We start from the raw sequence: 19,643 nt of genomic DNA, 5'->3' as shown, positions 1-19,643 counted from the left end.
GGCCAGAATAACTTGATTTTCAAAATTAAAGTAAACTGAAGATAAAAAGAGTCCACTTTTACCTCATCCAAATAAACAAGTGGCTGGAAAAGATAAGACAATGAATCTTAAGCCCAATAATGGACACCCCTAGGCCCCTCTTTTCCCTTTGCCAGATCTGTGACTTCTCCCCAGTCTATTAATTAACCACAACATTATTTGAGCTAAAAAGAAATAGCCATTACGTTTTTAATGCTTTTCATATAAAAATATTTTTTCCACATGGCATATATGTTCTAAATCCTGTTAATGAACTTTTTTCAATTGAATAATTATTTCTAAACCATATTTTTTAGTAACAATTATACAAATGCTGATAGAATTACTTTTTATGACAAATTACAATTTATTTGAAGGAATAATGAACCAAAATCAACAGACATATATATGATAATATTAGCAGATTAATTCACTGTGAATATTTTCCATAATTGACACACAATTACATTAGTACTTACACACTCTTCTCTAGTATAAATAAAAAGCTGAACATCACGGGATATTTTTTTCATAATAACCATTTGTTTTAAAATGAAGAAATTGTTTCATAATACCATTTAAATATAAACCACCACTTGCGACTCACCACAGCTTTTAATATATGTATCCATGACATCATTGGTAATGCCATACGGACCATTTTCTGAAGGATGATGCTTTCTAAAGAAGTTCTGAATGCTACCTTCAGTGGCTAACACCTCAGCAACTGGAGTTGACTCAATGAACTGAAGAAAACCTAAAATTAAGACAACAAATTCCCTTAGCTACTGTATTACCAAGTTAAAAAATGTCATTGAACAACAGAGAGAAGTAATTGGCAATGGCAAGTATGTTATCTATAAGCTCAACTAATGCAGAAGGATCATGAGAAATATATAACTTAGGTAACAATAATAATATCTCATTCTAAATGCTAAGGAAATATTTTTTTAAAAGATACAAAGAAAATGAGGTAAGTAATAACATAACTTTAAAACATAGTAAATTACAGGATGACAGCATAAAATAACTAAAATTATTTATTCACCTTCCCAAACTTTAACAATTGAAACCACACGACATTTGGAAAACGTGTAAAATTATGGGCAATCATCAAGGAAAAAAACTTAGTGCATATAAAATTTGAATAATGCACGTAGCAGAGGAGAATGGGATATTTTCAATTATTTTTTTATGATTGGCATGATACGAACATTGACATTTTTCTCTGAATACTCTAATAGTTTCACATCACAATGTATTCAATAAGGAATTAGATGGTAACAAAAATCCAAAAATTCTGATCTAGTAGTGCTATTATTTTTACTATAGCAAATTATAAATTCTGAATAACAGATATTTTAAACGCGAGAATCCAACTCTTAAGAGATTCAAAAATTAAAAATTAAATTCATCTTATTGACCTCAATAGAAAATTTTAATAAAAATGTTTCTCACCGTGGTCATATACTATAAGCAAATAAATTATTAAAATTGGCTAAATTATTATAGGAATAGAAACTCTTAATTACATCTTCACTCAGAAAACATACCATGCTTACTGCTGGTAGCCAAAACCCTGTATGGGGTGAGCTTTAAATCCAGATTCTCTCTCCTAAGTAGCTTATCCATCAGAGTGATTATTTGCAGGATAAGTTGATCCTGGCGAAGATCATCTCCGTTTTTAAATATGGCAACATATTCTTTGCCCTCTGTTGTACAGAATGTTAGTCTTGATGGCATTAAGGCTGACTTGAAGAGCGTAGCCCTAGAAGTAAATTGCCATTTATCTTACCATCTCTCTTCAGAACATTCGCATGTGTCTCAAGTCCAACAATGTATTCATGACAGGAATACAGATATGAATGGTTTATCAACTTACTTCTCCGGAACTATTCCCTTAATTTGTATATCAGGATCAAGCGGAAAAGGCAATGGTTCAAAATTTGCAAAATTGATCTTAAACGAATCAGGATCAGCCAGGAGTGCCTGAAGTCTTTCAGTCTAAATAAATAAAAAGAATTCCATGACTATTTGCTTGAAAAAAAGTAATAAATCATAATTATTAGGAAATATAGTGGAAGCTCATTTTAGTGAGTGTGGCATATAGGAGAGATTGTCGTTATAACACGTGATAAGCACAGTAATGTAAAAGTTACTACGATTAGCATGTAAAAAATATGTATGTGGAGAGGCCTAGATGTCACGCAGATGGTATGCAGTTAGTAATATGAGGTATATTTCTTCAAAGGGGTGCATAACTAGTTCACTTGAAAATAAACAGGAGCACCTATTTTACTGGTGATGGCAAAAATATTAGCTCTTCAAAAACTGTTGCAGGATGTTTATTTCTCGAGCCAGAAAATGTCTAAAAGCATCCCAAACACAATACATGAAACCACACTGAATAACTCTGGCACCCTAATCCTATAATGGGGTTAATAATATACCCAATATAATAACCCTAGGCACAATTCCACTTTATGATTACCCATCTAGAGGGGACAGAGTATACACAAAAGATCTGAAACACTAATGCCAGAAGGGGAGAAGACTGTGTGCCATCCTGCCTGTCGTCAATCGGGGGAAATATCCAGAGCTCAAGGCCACATGCCGAAGCTGGGCAGAGATTTCTAGCAGTATTGCTGGTCAACTACAAGTTAGAATATAAGATGTACTTAGTGTGCGCTATGAATAGTTCGAGCGTTGCCTTGGTATTGAAAACTTGTCTATGACATGCAACCAATTTCAAGCCTTCTCCATTTCACTACACCCTAGTTATATGAAAATCCTGGACATTGTGTTCACTAAATCATCTCATTACAAGAACATTAATTCTGTTTTTATATATGTAATTCTTTGATATGGTTGTCAATCACTAATACAGTCTGTATAAATCCATGATGTTACCCATCTCAAGCACAAAAAATATATCAAGATGCATTGATCAATCACTCACCGAATATTTAGTCTTCCCTGGCATTATGGATCATGAGATTACAGAGTTTTTAAATTCTTTTTCTTTAATAAAATGGCGGAGAAGCATTCAGACAATTAGACGAAAGTGGAGTGCAAGAGTGTGAGTAATGGGTGGAGTAAACTCAGAGTTGCACCGCATTTGCATGCGGTAGACTAGTGGGACAACAGATGATCAGAAAACAATGTACATAGTTGGCACCAGTACACACCTTAATTCTCTACAATAACAACAAAATAAACTAAATGACACAAAAACATGCATACATCTTTGCAGATTTTAATAATACTTTCAAGATTAAGTACACTTAAATTCATTGTGATGATTAATAAGGAACCAAATTACCATTCTACGTATAAATACCTTCTTTTTTCTATTTCCACTCTCCCTCGCAATGGTTTTCATAAGTTTCACCAACTTATCAATGAAATTTTGCTGCCTAGTGAGGAAAGCTCTTCTCCTCTGCCATTCAAGATTTCCCTTGCTAAGAGTCTGTAACACAAGGTGCATAAATTAGATAAAATATCATACTGTATACTTACTAGGCAGCAAAAAATATTGAAACGACATAAATTATCCACAAGAGTTTTTACAGCAAGCATGTGAAGAGTGCAAAGTATCCCAGACAGCACACTGGTAACGGTATACATATACCGTAAGTATACCAGGTGTATACTGTTTCCTTGAGAATCTGTATACATGTTTTAGATTCTAAGTATACATAAACAGTATCCTGAAGCGTATACGTATACAGTAGGCCAGCCCTTATTTTTCAGAATTAAGAAAAGTTATGTTTTCCTAGTCTCAAAATGATCCAAATGAGGTTCATATTCGCGTGTTAAAATTTGGTTACTTTAAAATAACGGCAACCCGTGCCCCAAGGGCTCTAACTACTGAGGACCCTCAATTGTGATATTTTGGTCCGAAAAAGTGCTAATTCTATGTAAAACGTAAAAGTAAAGCCCTTCTGGACCAATTTTCTGTCTGTTTTGACCTATCTCTAAGCGTTTACGAGATATCGTCCGTCGTAATGCAATCCACCCCCCAGGGCGCTACCCCGCACCGCGGCGCCGCTGAGGTACGGCCCGCACCACTTACTAGAGACTTCCCCTCCACCCCCTCCCCTCCCTCGACACAGACTTCGCTCCTGATGGCAAGATGTAGTCTTTGAAGAAATGTGCTTACGTTAAAAAGAATTTAATTGCCATGACAATATTTTCAATCAAAGTGATTAATTTACTTGTATTGTCACTTGTCCATACATATTAACCAAAACAAAATACATTTTCGTATTTCTAATCTTTCACTGACCCTTTCATGTACCCCATATTTGGCATTTAAAGTGTATTTGCGCACGTTAGGGTTTGTGCTACGATGAAAATTCACACTTATTGTTAGTAATTAATTTTGAAAGCTCTCTACCTTCTACACGACTGACTTAAAATCTTGAATTAGTTTCACCCCTCTCTCTGCACAATCATGTACCGCTTGAAGACCCCGAATAATTTGCAAATCGTTCTTGTACTCAGGATGTTTATACCATTCTTGCGTGGGAACATCAAAGAATGCAGTTCATATTTCCAATACATTAAATAGCTTTCTCGAATTACTAGTGTCAACATTTGATATAGATACCGTTCTCAGGTCTTTACGTTTATAGAATGCCATCTTTGGTGGATCATATTTTCCCTCACGTGTCCTCATATGGCGTATCACGTTTTCCTTTTCACAGCCAGAAAAGGATCCTTCAAAGAATGACTGGCCTATCAACTCCTCATTCAGGTACCACAAGTGGTTTGAAAACCTCTTTTGTACTCCTTTCGCTATATCCAGGTTAAGACTTTCGTAATTTTAGGATCTGAAAGTCACTGTTGGGAGCAGATGCAGCACAAGGAGCGGAGAACCACAACTTTTTCTTTCTTCTTGGGCATATTGAAATCTATTCCACCAGTAACTGCATTTCGTGCTCCTATTCGATTGCATAAGAATTTTACTTCTTCATCCCACGCACATTTATCCGAGAGATTTACTGCGCGCGTTAAAAATTCAATGGCACCACCCCTTGCAATGTCAAACAAATCATCAAGTTTTGTTACGAAAGATTCTCTTCTCTTAATATCCACGGTAGTTCCCATTCTCTCTTTATGTCGTCGCACCTTAATCCATTCGTTGTGTAATGTTTCTAACTTTTCAGTCGCCTTATTTTCCGTAATAACAGGAATTCTCGTTTGGTTCCATGGATGAAACGCATTTCTTACTGTTTTTCTCGCACTAAGTCCGATACATTTCAAACCCATTAGGTTATAGAAAAAACACACAGTACTGCTCTCACTGTAAGTAACTTTGAGCCAAGTATTTCTTCACTTTCTTTCCCAACCAGTTCAATGTGTGAATTTAGTCTCGATTTCATACTTTTTCTTGTTGGCCTATTCTTAAAATGAACGTCACATGTGTTCGTGATAAAGTAGTTTTTTCACCTCTTTTCTCCTTAAATCCTAAAAAAATAGCACTTGCTATCCTTTGCGCACTATACATAAGAACTAACTATCTCTCCATATGGATCTGCAAATGTTAAATGACTGCCTCGTTTCTTCTTTCTTGAATATTTCTATCAACTGTTATGGCCCTGGAAGCCCTGCTCATTTCCTTCATTCCTTTACAATTCACAAACACAATTGTATCAAATACTTATAACATTTTGTGCATAAAGAGCAGTTTTGAACAAAGCATGCGGTAATGGTGCGCGGTCGTATGGTGGCAACAAACTAAGGTTTAAGGGGTCGGTGCACAGTACATAGGACGGCATTGAAGGGTTAAGATTGACATTGTAGGCTCTAAAAACATTAATCATGACACAAGAGGAACAACCTTTTCAATTCTGTACCACTAGCATGCAAATCTTGCCATCAGGAGCAAAGTCTGTGTCGAGGGAGGGGAGGGGGTGGAGGGGAAGTCTCTAGTAAGTGGTGCGGGCCGTACCTCAGCGGCGCCGCGGTGCGGGGTAGCGCCCTGGGGGGTGGATTGCATTACGACGGACGATATCTCGTAAACGCTTAGAGATAGGTCAAAACAGACAGAAAATTGGCCCAGAAGGGCTTTACTTTTACGTTTTACATAGAATTAGCACTTTTTCGGACCAAAATATCACAATTGAGGGTCCTCAGTAGTTAGGGCCCTTGGGGCACGGGTTGCCGTTATTTTAAAGTAACCAAATTTTAACACGCGAATATGAACCTCATTTGGATCATTTTGAGACTAGGAAAACATAACTTTTCTCAATTCTGAAAAATAAGGGCCGGCCTAGTATACAGTATACGAAAGGTATCTGTATACCTTTCATATACTGTATACGTATGTGCTACATATGGAAACAGTATCTGAGAGGTATATGTATACCTTTCATATACTGTTTCCATATGTAATCTCAGTGGCGGATGCATATGGGAGGCGCGCCCCCCAACCCTTTCCTGGCCGCCCACACAACCAAACATTGCAGGACTACAATTTTAACTTTTTTATGTCATAAGATGGCTTTGTATTTCATGTGCCTATAATTAGTTCAAATAACACTTTCTTAAACTTTGCATGTCACTTGATTATTTTTTAGGATAAAAGTAAAGGTTGGTCAAGATATCTTTTGCGCCCCCCTCTAGAGTTTTTTTTCTGTATCCGCTACTGTGTAGCCATTAGTAAACAATTAGTGCCCTTTAAAGGTTACTCTGTCCGTATACTATTTCCATATGTAGCCTTCAGTATACACAGCGTCCTTTCCAATGGGCTAAAACCTTTCCGTTACTTGCGTGCTCCAATGACCCCAAGAGCTACACTGACAAGAAAAATCTAAATTACCTCAGGAAGGGCCACTCACACCAAATATGTGGAAGGGTAGGAGCCAGACGAATGGTAGTCCACGTGATGGTGTCACGTGAAAAACACTGTTGGAATTTAGTTGGAAAACCTTGCCAATTAACTCTTCCCTGAAAACATGGAGTGGGACCTGTTCGCAAAGGGCAGGTGTCATTCACGGCAGCGAGGTTGGCAAAGCAAATAATTACGTTTGTACATGTATCTTCATTCTTTGTAAAGGTATCGGCTCGAGCCGCTACTCTCTTCTTATTCTCCTTCTGGTTTCATTGGATAAAGACGTCGTCTCATTTAATATCTTTAAACTGATTCATCAGTGAATTTATTTTCCCTGGTTGGCTTCAGGCAGCCCTGGCAAAAATGAAGGAGGCTGATAACGGTGCTGGAGAGTGTTTTATCATTTCTGTTCAGAACGCCGTCCACCTGGGTTATTAAGAAATGCAGATTAATTTAAAAAATCAATGAACTGCCTTAAGATGTAAAAAATCCTGCCATTTCTTCCATGATCCTACCATGAAAAGTCCCTCTTTTCATAAAGAAAAATGCTCTTCGAAATGTGATTTCAATCGTGCTTTTTTATCTACTGAGGCGATGAAACAAAAAAGATATTTTTCAGTAGAATTTATTCCTCAAGTCATAACGCGAAACTTAATTTTTTTGAATGCCAAGATTTGGACTCCCGCCCGTGATTTCGACCTATCGATAGTGGATTCCGTCGATAGTCGATTCCACCAGTAGTCGATTAGATACAAACATATGCAAACATAAATGCGTCCATAACCGCTTTCACAATCAAAGACCGCGCGAATGATGTTTCGTTCACTGTGTTGTGTTCGTCGTTTGCGAAATTGATCCTGCCGAAGTTTATCAGCCTCTTAAGTTCTTCATTTACTTGTTTCACCTGCACCTAGGCAATCAATTACCGTTATAACTTAACTTGTGTTTGTTGTAGTGTTGTGTTTGCTGTTTGCGAAACTTGTCCAATGAAAGTTTATCAACTGCTCAAGTGCTACTTTCGCTTCCTTCATCAGAATCTGGGTAAGTAGAAGTGTTGCCATTGCCACATTTTTTATTTTAAATGACGCAAATTCTTAATATTTTCAACCTTCTCACACATTCTGAGACTGAGGGATCCATCTTCTATTGATTGAAAAACTTTGCATTTGCGTAAACTTTAATTTATTTATGTGCTTGACGCATTTAATCACCGTAGTGTGGGAGGAATGTGAGCAAACATTTCTCGACTTTACTTTTTATTAAGTCATTTAAAGTTATTTACATTTTTTTAATTGGCTGTTGTGCCATTAGTGTTGCTTCCTTTAAAATGTAATCATATTTGTTGGAGATCAGAGGGTATTTCACTCATTAGGTTTAGACAAATTGGTTTTAAATTATTAAGAATTAAATTCTCAAATCAATTTAGTGCTTCGATTATTCAAGGTGAATAACTTATCGTTTTTTACATATAGAACTGACGGGGAATTTTTTCGAAATATCCTTTGTTGAATGTTGGTATTTATATAGCTTAAGGGAAAATCCCATGAATAGAGATTACTTTTTAACAAAGTGACTTACTTTAACTAGACAAATTAGATGTATCACTTATAGATTCTAATAAAGTTTATGTAATATTATTTACAGGTGTAGTAAGGAAGAATTTTCCAAATTGCCAATGATGAAGAAATACGAGGAAAAGTGAGCGTGTTCTTCATGGATTCTTGTGACCTTAAGGAAGGATAATCAGGCAAAAACATTGATATTGATCCTATTGGTCTTTATTTTCGTTTACATTGAATAAAGGCATTTCTAACGGTATTTGTTATTTATCAACACTCATCGAAATATTCAGAAAATGTTTGTCTTGTTATATTTGACATCTAAATTCTTACTACTTCTTAAAGTGACTTTTAACTTACTATGCTTAGTGAATTTACTCATACGATAAAATTTTTTTTTACATTGGATGAATAGACTGATTAAATAATACTATGAGAGGATCCGCTAAAACCTCTTGACGATAATTAAGCACAAAATGTGGTTTACCGTCCGGGCTTTGCCCCTTTATTGTGTCTAATGAATTCAATCTCTTATGTATTTCTGAGATTGTGTGGTATATTAGTAAAAATATGTGTAATATTTAGTTAAATATAATTATTTTGTTTTAACAGCACACATGTGTTTTCCATTTCCTCTGTAGACCCTGTAAGACCTGAATCTCACAGATTTTTTTCTCTATTCAATTTATTGTCAGCAAGAAGTCTCAAACAAACTGGTAAGTGTTCCCACAGAACAATGCAAAACACACTAGCATGTCACATTATGTCTATGAATGCTCTCTGCTGCTTAGACAGGATGTTCTCAAATGTACGTAAACACTCTGAAATGCTGGAGATGTCACTCACACTAAATGACAAAATGGATGTACTAGTACTTCCACGCTTGCACTAAATACACACTGGCACCAGAACAGAGATTTAGTTTTTGTTTTGCTACTTTAATTTCAGTTTTAATACAGCAGTGCATGTCAACAAATGCATTCAGGATTTTGCTCAATCAAGAAAAATCAGGGTGTTCAGTGATTGGGAATCTGGAAATATGCATGATTTTTGGTCACTCAAAATATCAATGAATTTTTGCTCCTGCTTGGAAATTAAAATCTTTTATTTCAAACTCGTTTCACATGAAATTTGTCAGTACAAGGCCAATTTTCAGGCCTATTTTATATACTTACATGCATGCTTCAAAATGCATTGATTGAATTTTAAATTGCACTTTATGAGTGCAAACACTGATTAGATAACTTTTTCAATTTTGGCAAATTTGTTGATATTCCAAGTGTTGCATTCGTAAAATAAGCGAATAATTTCTTTTAAAAATGTAGGAATTTTAACTAGGATAATACATAATTATAGAATTAATTAAAAGTATTAAGTAAATGTAGTGTTGTAAAATTCGTATACATAGCTTTTATCTCGTAAGATTGACCTGGAATTTAGTAAAATTTCCCTAGAAAACCTGGAATTCTGCAGGAATTTTTCTGCTTTCATACATATATACGTCTTGTATACTGTATATATATATGTCTTGTATACTGTATACGTATACTGTATATGCGTGGTAGGAGGACATTTGCTGCGTTAGATACATTTGGTAGATGGTGGGTAGAAGGTTTTTATACGTATACAGTATACGTGTATCCTATCTATATACAGCCGGCGTGGTGACTGACTCACTCATGGATACAAATTCCCGGCCACTTCTAGAAGTGCTGGAGAGCTGAAATTTGGCAGGCGTGCGGGGATTCCGAAATGATCCGGAGGAAAAATCCGAAAACCGGAAGTTTCCGCCACGTGTCGTCGCTAGGACGACAAAATGGCCGAAATCGCGCTTTTTCCGGGGACCGTCTTCCGGTTTTTATTTTACTGCGCGCGAACCGTGCGTGCCACACGGATCGTTAATGCATTTTTTGAAAGCTGGTAAATGTAGTAACGTAATTATGCTATGTTATAAGTTTCTTTTTAAGAAATTTGCTGCCAAAATGGCGTCCAAAAATTGGTTTTTCGAAAAATATTTCATAACTTCCGCTCCCCTAGTCGTAATTACAGGTGTAGGATATTGAAAATGATTATTATATATGCTCATAACATAGTCTACGAAATGTAGGTAACGTTTTTCTTTCATCGTCCTTGGTTACTGAGAATAAAATTAAAATATTCCGAAAATCACCGAAAATTACGATTTTCAAAAGATTAACACAAGGTTTTGTCAATTTTAACTCAACCGATTTCTTTTAAACTTTGTAGTTACATACAGCTATGCATTGTCTTTCAGAAAACATAAACAGTTTAATAATTATTTAATGGATTTAACCGCGAAAAAATAAAAATGGCGGGCACTGCTAACATTTGTCAGGGACTGGTTTGCTTTTTATTGTATTACTTTCGAAATATGGATGTCATAGGGCACAATTCTTTTAGACATGACAGTAAATGAATGTGACCATATAGTACCGTCATCTTTTAACCCCCCGAAACCCCCTAAAAAATTAAAATTAGCATATAAGTAGCCTTGTCGGGTACCTTTCGTCACAATTCCGCCGCTTTTCCAATCCTTACCACTCATCGCTACGGAATAGGGTAGTTTCCTTCATCAAAGAAAACAAAAGGCAATAATTGCGATTCGTTACCCACCATTAGTGTATTCATAATATACAAATTATTTCGTTTTATAAATGCCGGTTTAGACGAATGGCAATGGTCCATTTTTATCCTCATTTGAAAAGGGCCAGATTGGCGCCCATGCGATGCCACTCCACGTGACGTCACAGGGACCTAGTTTCTATAGGAGAAGATAGGAGTTATACATCGTCTGAGGTTACCAATGCATGCATGAGGCGCAGAGCTCAGGGAAACATGTCTTAATAATCACTTATTAAAACTGGCTAAGGTCGGAAAGTTTTCCTCGTTTATTACGGTATTAATAATCCTTATTTAAGCCAAGCGCTACCAGCCAGCAGGGTACTAGGCTACCTGCTGGCAGCCTGCGACGTATCAGCGCTAAGCCTCGCCTCAAGGTCACCTCACCGGGCGGAGGGGGAACCAGAAATACGACGTACGGAGAGATTTCCCATCATTCCTACATACGCGTCACGTTTTCGCGCGCTTGAAAATTTTCACTTTTCATTTAATCGCTAAAAATAGATATTGTCATTTAAAAATCTAAAAGCGTGAAATACGTACTCCAGGAGTAATAATCTTTCGATTTAGGCAATAAAAAAATAATAGGAAACCACCCTATAGATGTGGACGATTGATGACCGCTGGCAGTAAAAACCTATAAACCCCCGGTAAACCCCCCCCCCCAAAAAAATAAAATTTTCAAATAAGTCTACTTTTTAGGTCCTTTTCGTGACTATTCCACCGCCCCCAACGACTCATCCCCCCGACATTTATGTGAATGGATGGTGACCGCCAGGAGTACACACATTTAAACCCCCGGTATCCCCGTGAAATCCCCCCTAATGTAAAATGTGTCATTTAGTCTCCTATTTGGGAACTTCTCGCAAACATTACGCCGCACTACCCGTCCCCTCTGAGCTCTAGATCCGGAATATTTGGTGAGGGCGAGCCACCGTAAACCATACGGGAAAAAATACCAGAACACCCCCGATTACCTCCTGGAACATCGCCGAAAAAAAAATTAAACAAATTTAAACTCGCCTTTCCGAATAGTTTTCGACACAATTTAACCGATGCCCCTACCACTTATTAAAACCCCCGATAACCCCGTGAAACCTCCCAAAAAATTTCTAATAAATAGCCTCTCCAGGGAAAAGAATCGTAAGACCACTCTTCCGGTCCCCTAGGACTTATCGGCACGGAATTTATGAGAACTTTTAGTGACCACTGGTTAACACAAGTATAAAACCCCCGTTATTCCGTAGGAACCCCCCGAAATAAAAATGAAAAACTTGCCATTAAGTCTTCTTTTATGGGTACTTGTCGCCACTATTAATCCGCATTGCACTACCTTTTACAATCATCGCTACATGATCACTGTGGACTTTTGGTGACCGCATGCATAACACACTAAAATCCCCGAATCCCCCTGGGCACCCCTCTCGGTGGGGAAGACCATTTATAAGGACTAGGCGGAGCAGCCGCGGGGGGCTCCTCAACCCCAAGGCGGCGAAGCCGCCCCACAACGAGGAACTGGCGTAGGCGAGGGGGAGCTTCAGCAACCCCCGGGCGGCGTAGCCGCCCCGATGTTCAAGCGGCGCAACCGCTGTGGACTCCCCTCACCTCTGGGCGGCGAAGCCGCCCCTTAAACGAATGACGGTGAAACAGTTCCGAAATGCCCTCGCCCTCTGGCACACTAAACCCCCAGGCGGCGAAGCCGCCCTTCAGCGAGGAACGGCGAAGCCGTTCCGAGGAATGAGTGGGGCACCTCCCTACCCCCTGGCCGGCGAAGCCGGCCCCTAGCCGTGTTGAGATTATTCGAACTTCAAAAGTCTTCGAACGACCACAAATGTAGACGGCGAAGCCGGAACCGGGGTTTTAAGGGGCGGAGCCCCTTAACGAGCGCGCGGAGCGTGCGAGTCCTATCTATATACAGCCCTTGTGGTGACTGACTCACTGATGGATACAAATTCCCGACCACTTCTAGAAGTGCTGGAGAGCTGAAATTTGGCACGCGTGCGGGGAACCGGAAATGATTCGGAGGAAAAATCCGAAAACCGGAAGTTTCCGCCACGTGTCGTCGCTAGGACGACAAAATGGCCGAAATCGCGCTTTTTCCGGGGACCGTCTTCCGGTTTTTATTTTACTGCGCGCGAACCGTATGTGCCACACGGATCGTTAATACATTTTTTGAAAGCTGGTAAATGTAGTAACGTAATTATGATATGTTATAAGTTTCTTTTTAAGAAATTAGCTGCCAAAATGGCGTCCAAAAATTGGTTTTTCGAAAAATATTTCATAACATCCGCTCCCCTAGTCGTAATTACAGGTGTAGGATATTGAAAATGATTATTATATATGCTCATAACATAGTCTACGAAATGTAGGTAACGTTTTTCTTTCATCGTCCTTGGTTTCTGAGAATAAAATTAAAATATTCCGAAAATCACCGAAAATTACGATTTTCAAAAGATTAACACAAGGTTTTGTCAATTTTAACTCAACCGATTTCTTTCAAACTTTGTAGTTACATACAACTATGCATTGTCTTTCAGAAAACATAAACATTTTAATAATTATTTAATGGATTTAACCGCGAAAAAATAAAAATAGCGGGCACTGCTAACATTTTTCAGGGACTGGTTTGCTTTTTATTGTATTACTTTCGAAATATGGATGTCATAGGGCACAATTCTTTTAGACAGGACAGTAAATGAATGTGACCATATAGTACCGTCATCTTTTAACCCCCCGAAACCCCCTAAAAAATTAAAATTAGCATATAAGTAGCCTTGTCGGGTACCTTTCGTCACAATTCCGCCGCTTTTCCAATCCTTACCACTCATCGCTACGGAATTGATGTGGACGATTGATGACCGCTGGCAGTAAAAACCTATAAACCCCCGGTAAACCCACATACACCCCCCCCCAAAAAAATAAAATTTTCAAATAAGTCTACTTTTTCGGTACTTTTCGTGACTATTCCACCGCCCCCAACGACTCATCCCCCCGAAATTTATGTGAATGGATGGTGACCGCCAGGAGTACACACATTTAAACCCCCGGTATCCCCGTGAAATCCCCCCCAAATGTAAAATGTGTCATTTAGTCTCCTATTTGGGAACTTCTCGCAAACATTACGCCGCACTACCCGTCCCCTCTGAGCTCTAGATCCAGAATATTTGGTGAGGGCGAGCCACCGTAAACCATACGGGAAAAAATACCAGAACACCCCCGATTACCTCCTGGAACATCGCCGAAAAAAAAATAAAACAAATTTAAACTCGCCTTTCCGAATAGTTTTCGACACAATTTAACCGGTGCCCCTACCACTTATTAAAACCCCCGATAACCCCGTGAAACCTCCCAAAAAATTTCTAAAAAATAGCCTCTCCAGGGAAAAGAATCGTAAGACCACTCTTCCGGTCCCCTAGGACTTATCGGCACGGAATTTATGAGAACTATTAGTGACCACTGGTTTAACACAAGTATAAAACCGCCGGTATTCCGTAGGAACCCCCCGAAAAAAAAAATGAAAAACTTGCCATTAAGTCTTCTTTTATGGGTACTTGTCGCCACTATTAATCCGCATTGCACTACCTTTTACAATCATCGCTACATGATCACTGTGGACTTTTGGTGACCGCATGCATAACACATTAAAATCCCCGAATCCCCCTGGGCACCCCTCTCGGTGGGGAAGACCAATTATAAGGACTAGGCGGAGCAGCCGCGGGGGGGCTCCTCAACCCCAAGGCGGCGAAGCCGCCCCACAACGAGGAACTGGCGTAGGCGAGGGGGAGCTTCAGCAACCCCCGGGCGGCGTAGCCGCCCCGATGTTCAAGCGGCGCAACCGCTGTGGACTCCCCCCACCTCTGGGCGGCGAAGCCGCCCCTTAAACGAATAACGGTGAAACAGTTCCGAAATGCCCTCGCCCTCTGGCACACTAAACCCCCAGGCGGCAAAGCCGCCCTTCAGCGAGGAACGGCGAAGCCGTTCCGAGGAATGAGTGGGGCACCTCCCTACCCCCTGGCCGGCGAAGCCGGCCCCTAGCCGTGTTGAGATTATTCGAGCTTCAAAAGTCTTCGAACGACCACAAATGTAGACGGCGAAGCCGGAACCGGGGTTTTAAGGGGCGGAGCCCCTTAACGAGCGCGCGGAGCGTGCGAGTCTTCTACTGTATACGCATGTTATACACTACGTATACGTATATTTAATGTATACTGTAGCATGTGTGCTGTCTGGGATGTAAGCATCTTCATCAGTAATTTTGAGTTCATCAGCATTGCTACTAATGATGGCACTATTTACAAATATTATCATAACTCTCTATTTAAATAAATAACTCCAAAGAGAGAAATAACCTTACATTAAACAAATAAAATTTTCTACCTCCACTCTTAACACATTTGGCATGGAAAATGTCATTTAATTTGAGGCTGGTTTCATATCTACAAACACTGACAGAACTGCAACAAGTTATTTTATCTTTTTACCAGAGGTAACCAACATCTCAGCCCTATCTATTTAGCTTTCGAATTGAGCACCATTTCATAAACCTAATTGAAATGAAAGTATCGCATCAAAAAGTCAAAAACCTTAGCTAATGCTTAGTCTGAAAAATCTTCCTCATGAGGTACAGAAGCTATGTTCAGGCATTAATGTTTTTTTCCATTCAATTATCAGGGCAAAAAGTTGTAGGTGAGTTGACGAGTATAGATTCGATGAACTTAGCATTACAGATGATGTTGACAAACTTTAATTGTGCAAAGTAAAATAAGTATTTCTCAAGTAAAAGGAAGTTATATAGTCACATGGATCTTTTATGCATTTATGCCACTAAAAAGCATCATATCAACCTTCTCTGAAACTTATATTACATACAAGTATCAAATCATACTGGAAAAATGAAATTATTACCTGAGAAAATCGTTTCATAACTGTAATATACATGTCTTTCACACGGGTATCTTGCTTTATTGCTGGATCTTGATCCTCACATTCAATTAAAAGATACCTGGAATTTTAAAAGATGTATGATTAGTGTTACATAATACCAACAAGAAAATTATATTTATTTTTCAATAATTTTGAAAAAACTTGGTCATTACTGATTTAACAATAGCATTCATCTATAATTAGAAGAGGACCCAAACTGATCATCTCCTCCTGATCAATTTGCTAATGAAAGATCTTAGGTATACAAATTTTTCTAGAAGTTTTGACTAAGGTTTCCGTACAATTCTATCTTTCTTGTCTTTTAAGCTGGGCACTTTGACATGGTTGTTTATTCATACTGTTAAAATACTGCCCAAATACTAAGAATGTAATCTTGTTTGTGCACATTAAGTAACATGGTGGTATTACTGCTGACTATGTTAACTGAACTTGAATGCAGTCTATCTGAACCATATACGAGACACATTCAGGAAGTAAGTTCCATTTTGAAATTTGAAAAGAGCAAGTACAGATACTTCAAAGAATTTTATTGTACACACCTCCACTACTCATACACTATTTTCGACATAGACTCCGTGATTTTCCAGGTATTTGTCATAGCATGACACAAGTTTTGTTCACCCTCTTCGCAGAATGTTGCCGCCAGGGTAGTCATCGATGAGGTAACATGTTTTTTTAGCTCTTCGTCACTGTTTGTCGATGTTTTTGATCATCCTCCGAATGACCCCGACCTTGCTCCAAGCGAAATTCACTTATTTCTTCATCTGAAGTCTTTTCTTGGCGGTCAGCGGTAAAACTGCGACGAAGAGCTAGGAGAACATGTTACCTCATGGATGACTACACTGGTGGCAATATTCAAAAAAGGGGAATTACAAACATTTGTGCCATGCTATGAAAAATACCTGGAAAATCACAGGATCTACGTAGAAAAATAGAGTAAGAGTGGCAGAGTTTGTACTGTACATTTCTTTGAAATATCTATACTTGTTCTTTTTTTTTAATTTCAAAACGGAACTTACTTTCCAAACATACCTCATATATACATGCTATTTCTCAGTCATAAAATCGTACATAAGTTTACACACATGTATACATACATTCAATAATCCTTGAATAACTCTTCAAAATTATTTCTCTGAAATTTTTCACCAATAACAATTATTGCCATAATGTTGATCACATGTACTGAATGTGCTTCTGAATATTCCTCAATAAAAATCGAAAATCGGATATGGCGAGGGCAAATTGTCTGTGATTTTCCCATAATAGCATATACATTTGCCATTTCAAATAAAACATTACAGAAGATATCTTTTTTCTAGCTTAATCTAAAGCAATGATATTGGTACTTTTGTACTTATTTTATGAGTTCCAAGAAACAGTAATATAGCTTACCAGTAAAAGTAATTAGCCAGCGTTGAATTCTGACAGGCACGGCGGATCAAAAATGTTGCAAGATCACAAGGCTGATCAATCCACTCAGTTTTCTTAATTTCTGGATCAGGACGGCAAAATGCAGCACTAGAATTATCATTAAAGTCCTCCCCTAGGTGCTGCATCACATTTTCATCCAATCCAACCCTTGCATCTTCATCCATGTTTTTTCTGTCAAACATGATGTCATCAGACGGCTGAAAGCTTGAGGACTTCTTCACATTTCCCCCACCATCTCTATTTGCATGAAATGAGGATTAGAGACGGATTTTAGTCTAAGGATAAATGTCTTGTAACCACATTTTTTTCTAAGTTATCATTTAAAGACAATTTGAATAATTCTTTAGACATTTTTCATTTTGCTGCATGAAGCCCATTAGAAGATAATATGGCTAACTCCACACCATTGGCTCACTTTGTATGAATAACTGAAAAATAATGACAAAGGGCAAAGAAAAAGTAAAACCTTTCAAATTTCCTACTTAAAATCTGGAGTGTATTATACTGATTTTTTGTTAAGAATGTATTTCATTACTTTTATTGCAGTGGTTACACTAAAGTATCACTACTTATTTTTGGATGCTAGAGCAAAGCTTTGACTTTGTGAACTTGGACTAGGAAACAAGTGATTCAATTGCCACCAAAGTGGAGTACACACTAGATACAAATATTTTCTACCTATGCAGTTGAGTTTTGAACTTAATCCATCAACATCAAAATTTACCTTGAAGTATCTTCGACAAAAAAATTTGTAGCTGTAAGTAGTTGGTAAGATATGAGGACATCAAGACAGTAAAATTGTAACACTACATCCCAGCTGGTATTATAATGCACATAACCTTACTTTCACTGATATTCAACAATCCATGATGTCAAAAAGTGCTAATAAAATTGATCGGGTGATATATATATGTATACGTCAAAGTTGAGGTTCCCAGCAGGAGATTATTCTACGCTAAAAATGCATAAAAATTGCGAAGTTATGGTGCTTTCCATTTTACCTGCTATATATTTCGTCACAGTGAGCTCTGCATAAGGAATAGCAACAACTTTATGAGGATTATTTACATTTAGCTAAGGAGGATCTCCCTGAATTTCATCAGAATAATATTAGTCAATATATATTATATCATAAAATATTAAGCCCCCTTCTAATTTTTAAAGCCTATTCCTAAAAAAAAGCTAATAATTTACTGAGCAATCCCAAAAGCTTTTCATGCTCATGACTTGGTAACTTATTCATAATTTAGCCTGAGAACGTATTTTTTTTACTTTGTACAACTTGAGCCCGTTAAACAGCAACATAAATATTGTTTCTCTATTTTACTTACTTCACATTAAGTATATGCATTTTTGGTTTCTATCACTTCCAATAGACATAATATTAATAAGGGAAGAGATGGCATCAGATGTTTTTTGCTACTCTCCATTATAACAGCAAATTGATAGCATTTAAATACCAAAACTAATGACTACATCAACATACCAATGAAATAGTAACTAGATAATACTTCTTTGAATGGGATGGGATTCATTCTGTAAACTCCAGCCATATTAATGGTTGTGCCGAATGTTATACCAGTTGCACTACCTGGACATTAGGTTTACCATGATTTCTCCTCCCATGTACATATTCACAACAAAACACCCCTATTACTTGTGTATGCAGTAGAGATAAAATAATGGCCCCAAGGCTACCCAATACTCACCAATAAAAGAAAAGGATGCAAACACAAAAAGAAAAGCAAAGGGAAAGATAATGGAAAACGGACAATAACATGCACTCATGGCATTTACTAGTACCTTGGCCTATCTGAATGAAATGTTCCACCTTTATCAAGGGCTTGAGGTATGGTATGGCTAGAAATGTCTTTGGCTGACATTAAATTCCTGTATCCCTCCTGAATCTCATCAAAGTTTTCATACTTCAAGGCTTGAACTAATTGCAGCAAATACAACAAAAGGTCCTGGAAAGAAATATTTTATTTAGCTCAAATTTAAAAGTGCATACCATATACAATCGGTAAAATCCATATACATTTATGATATCTGAAGTAAATTCAAAATGTGAGGGATGGTTTTAATTGGAAAAGCTCAACAACTGACTGGTAAAAAAGTTAGCAGGTATGGGGGCATATGATAAACCCTTAGAAAAACTGAAAATTATTTACATACCAACATGAGCAAAGTTATAGCACATGAAAATATATAGA

The 19,643-nt window shown here is 37.8% G+C and overlaps 1 protein-coding gene across 2 annotated transcripts in view; it reads right to left on the bottom strand.

The window, feature by feature from the left end:
- LOC124167369 (phosphatidylinositol 3-kinase catalytic subunit type 3) overlaps positions 1-19,643 on the bottom strand; it is a 54,635-nt gene that overhangs the window by 4,244 nt on the left and 30,748 nt on the right. For both annotated transcript variants that reach the window (XM_046545384.1, XM_046545385.1), the window contains 7 exons: positions 19,234-19,397; positions 17,392-17,667; positions 15,958-16,054; positions 3,359-3,487; positions 1,901-2,022; positions 1,572-1,786; positions 626-775 (listed from right to left, as the gene is read on the bottom strand). In XM_046545384.1, coding sequence (XP_046401340.1) covers positions 626-775; positions 1,572-1,786; positions 1,901-2,022; positions 3,359-3,487; positions 15,958-16,054; positions 17,392-17,667; positions 19,234-19,397 — 1,153 coding nt within the window. The remainder of the gene's footprint in view (positions 1-625; positions 776-1,571; positions 1,787-1,900; positions 2,023-3,358; positions 3,488-15,957; positions 16,055-17,391; positions 17,668-19,233; positions 19,398-19,643) is intronic.

The sequence above is a fragment of the Ischnura elegans genome, chromosome 10 (genome assembly GCF_921293095.1).
Source record: "Ischnura elegans chromosome 10, ioIscEleg1.1, whole genome shotgun sequence".
Classification (NCBI taxonomy): domain Eukaryota; kingdom Metazoa; phylum Arthropoda; class Insecta; order Odonata; family Coenagrionidae; genus Ischnura; species Ischnura elegans.
This window is presented reverse-complemented; position numbering and strand designations above follow the sequence as displayed.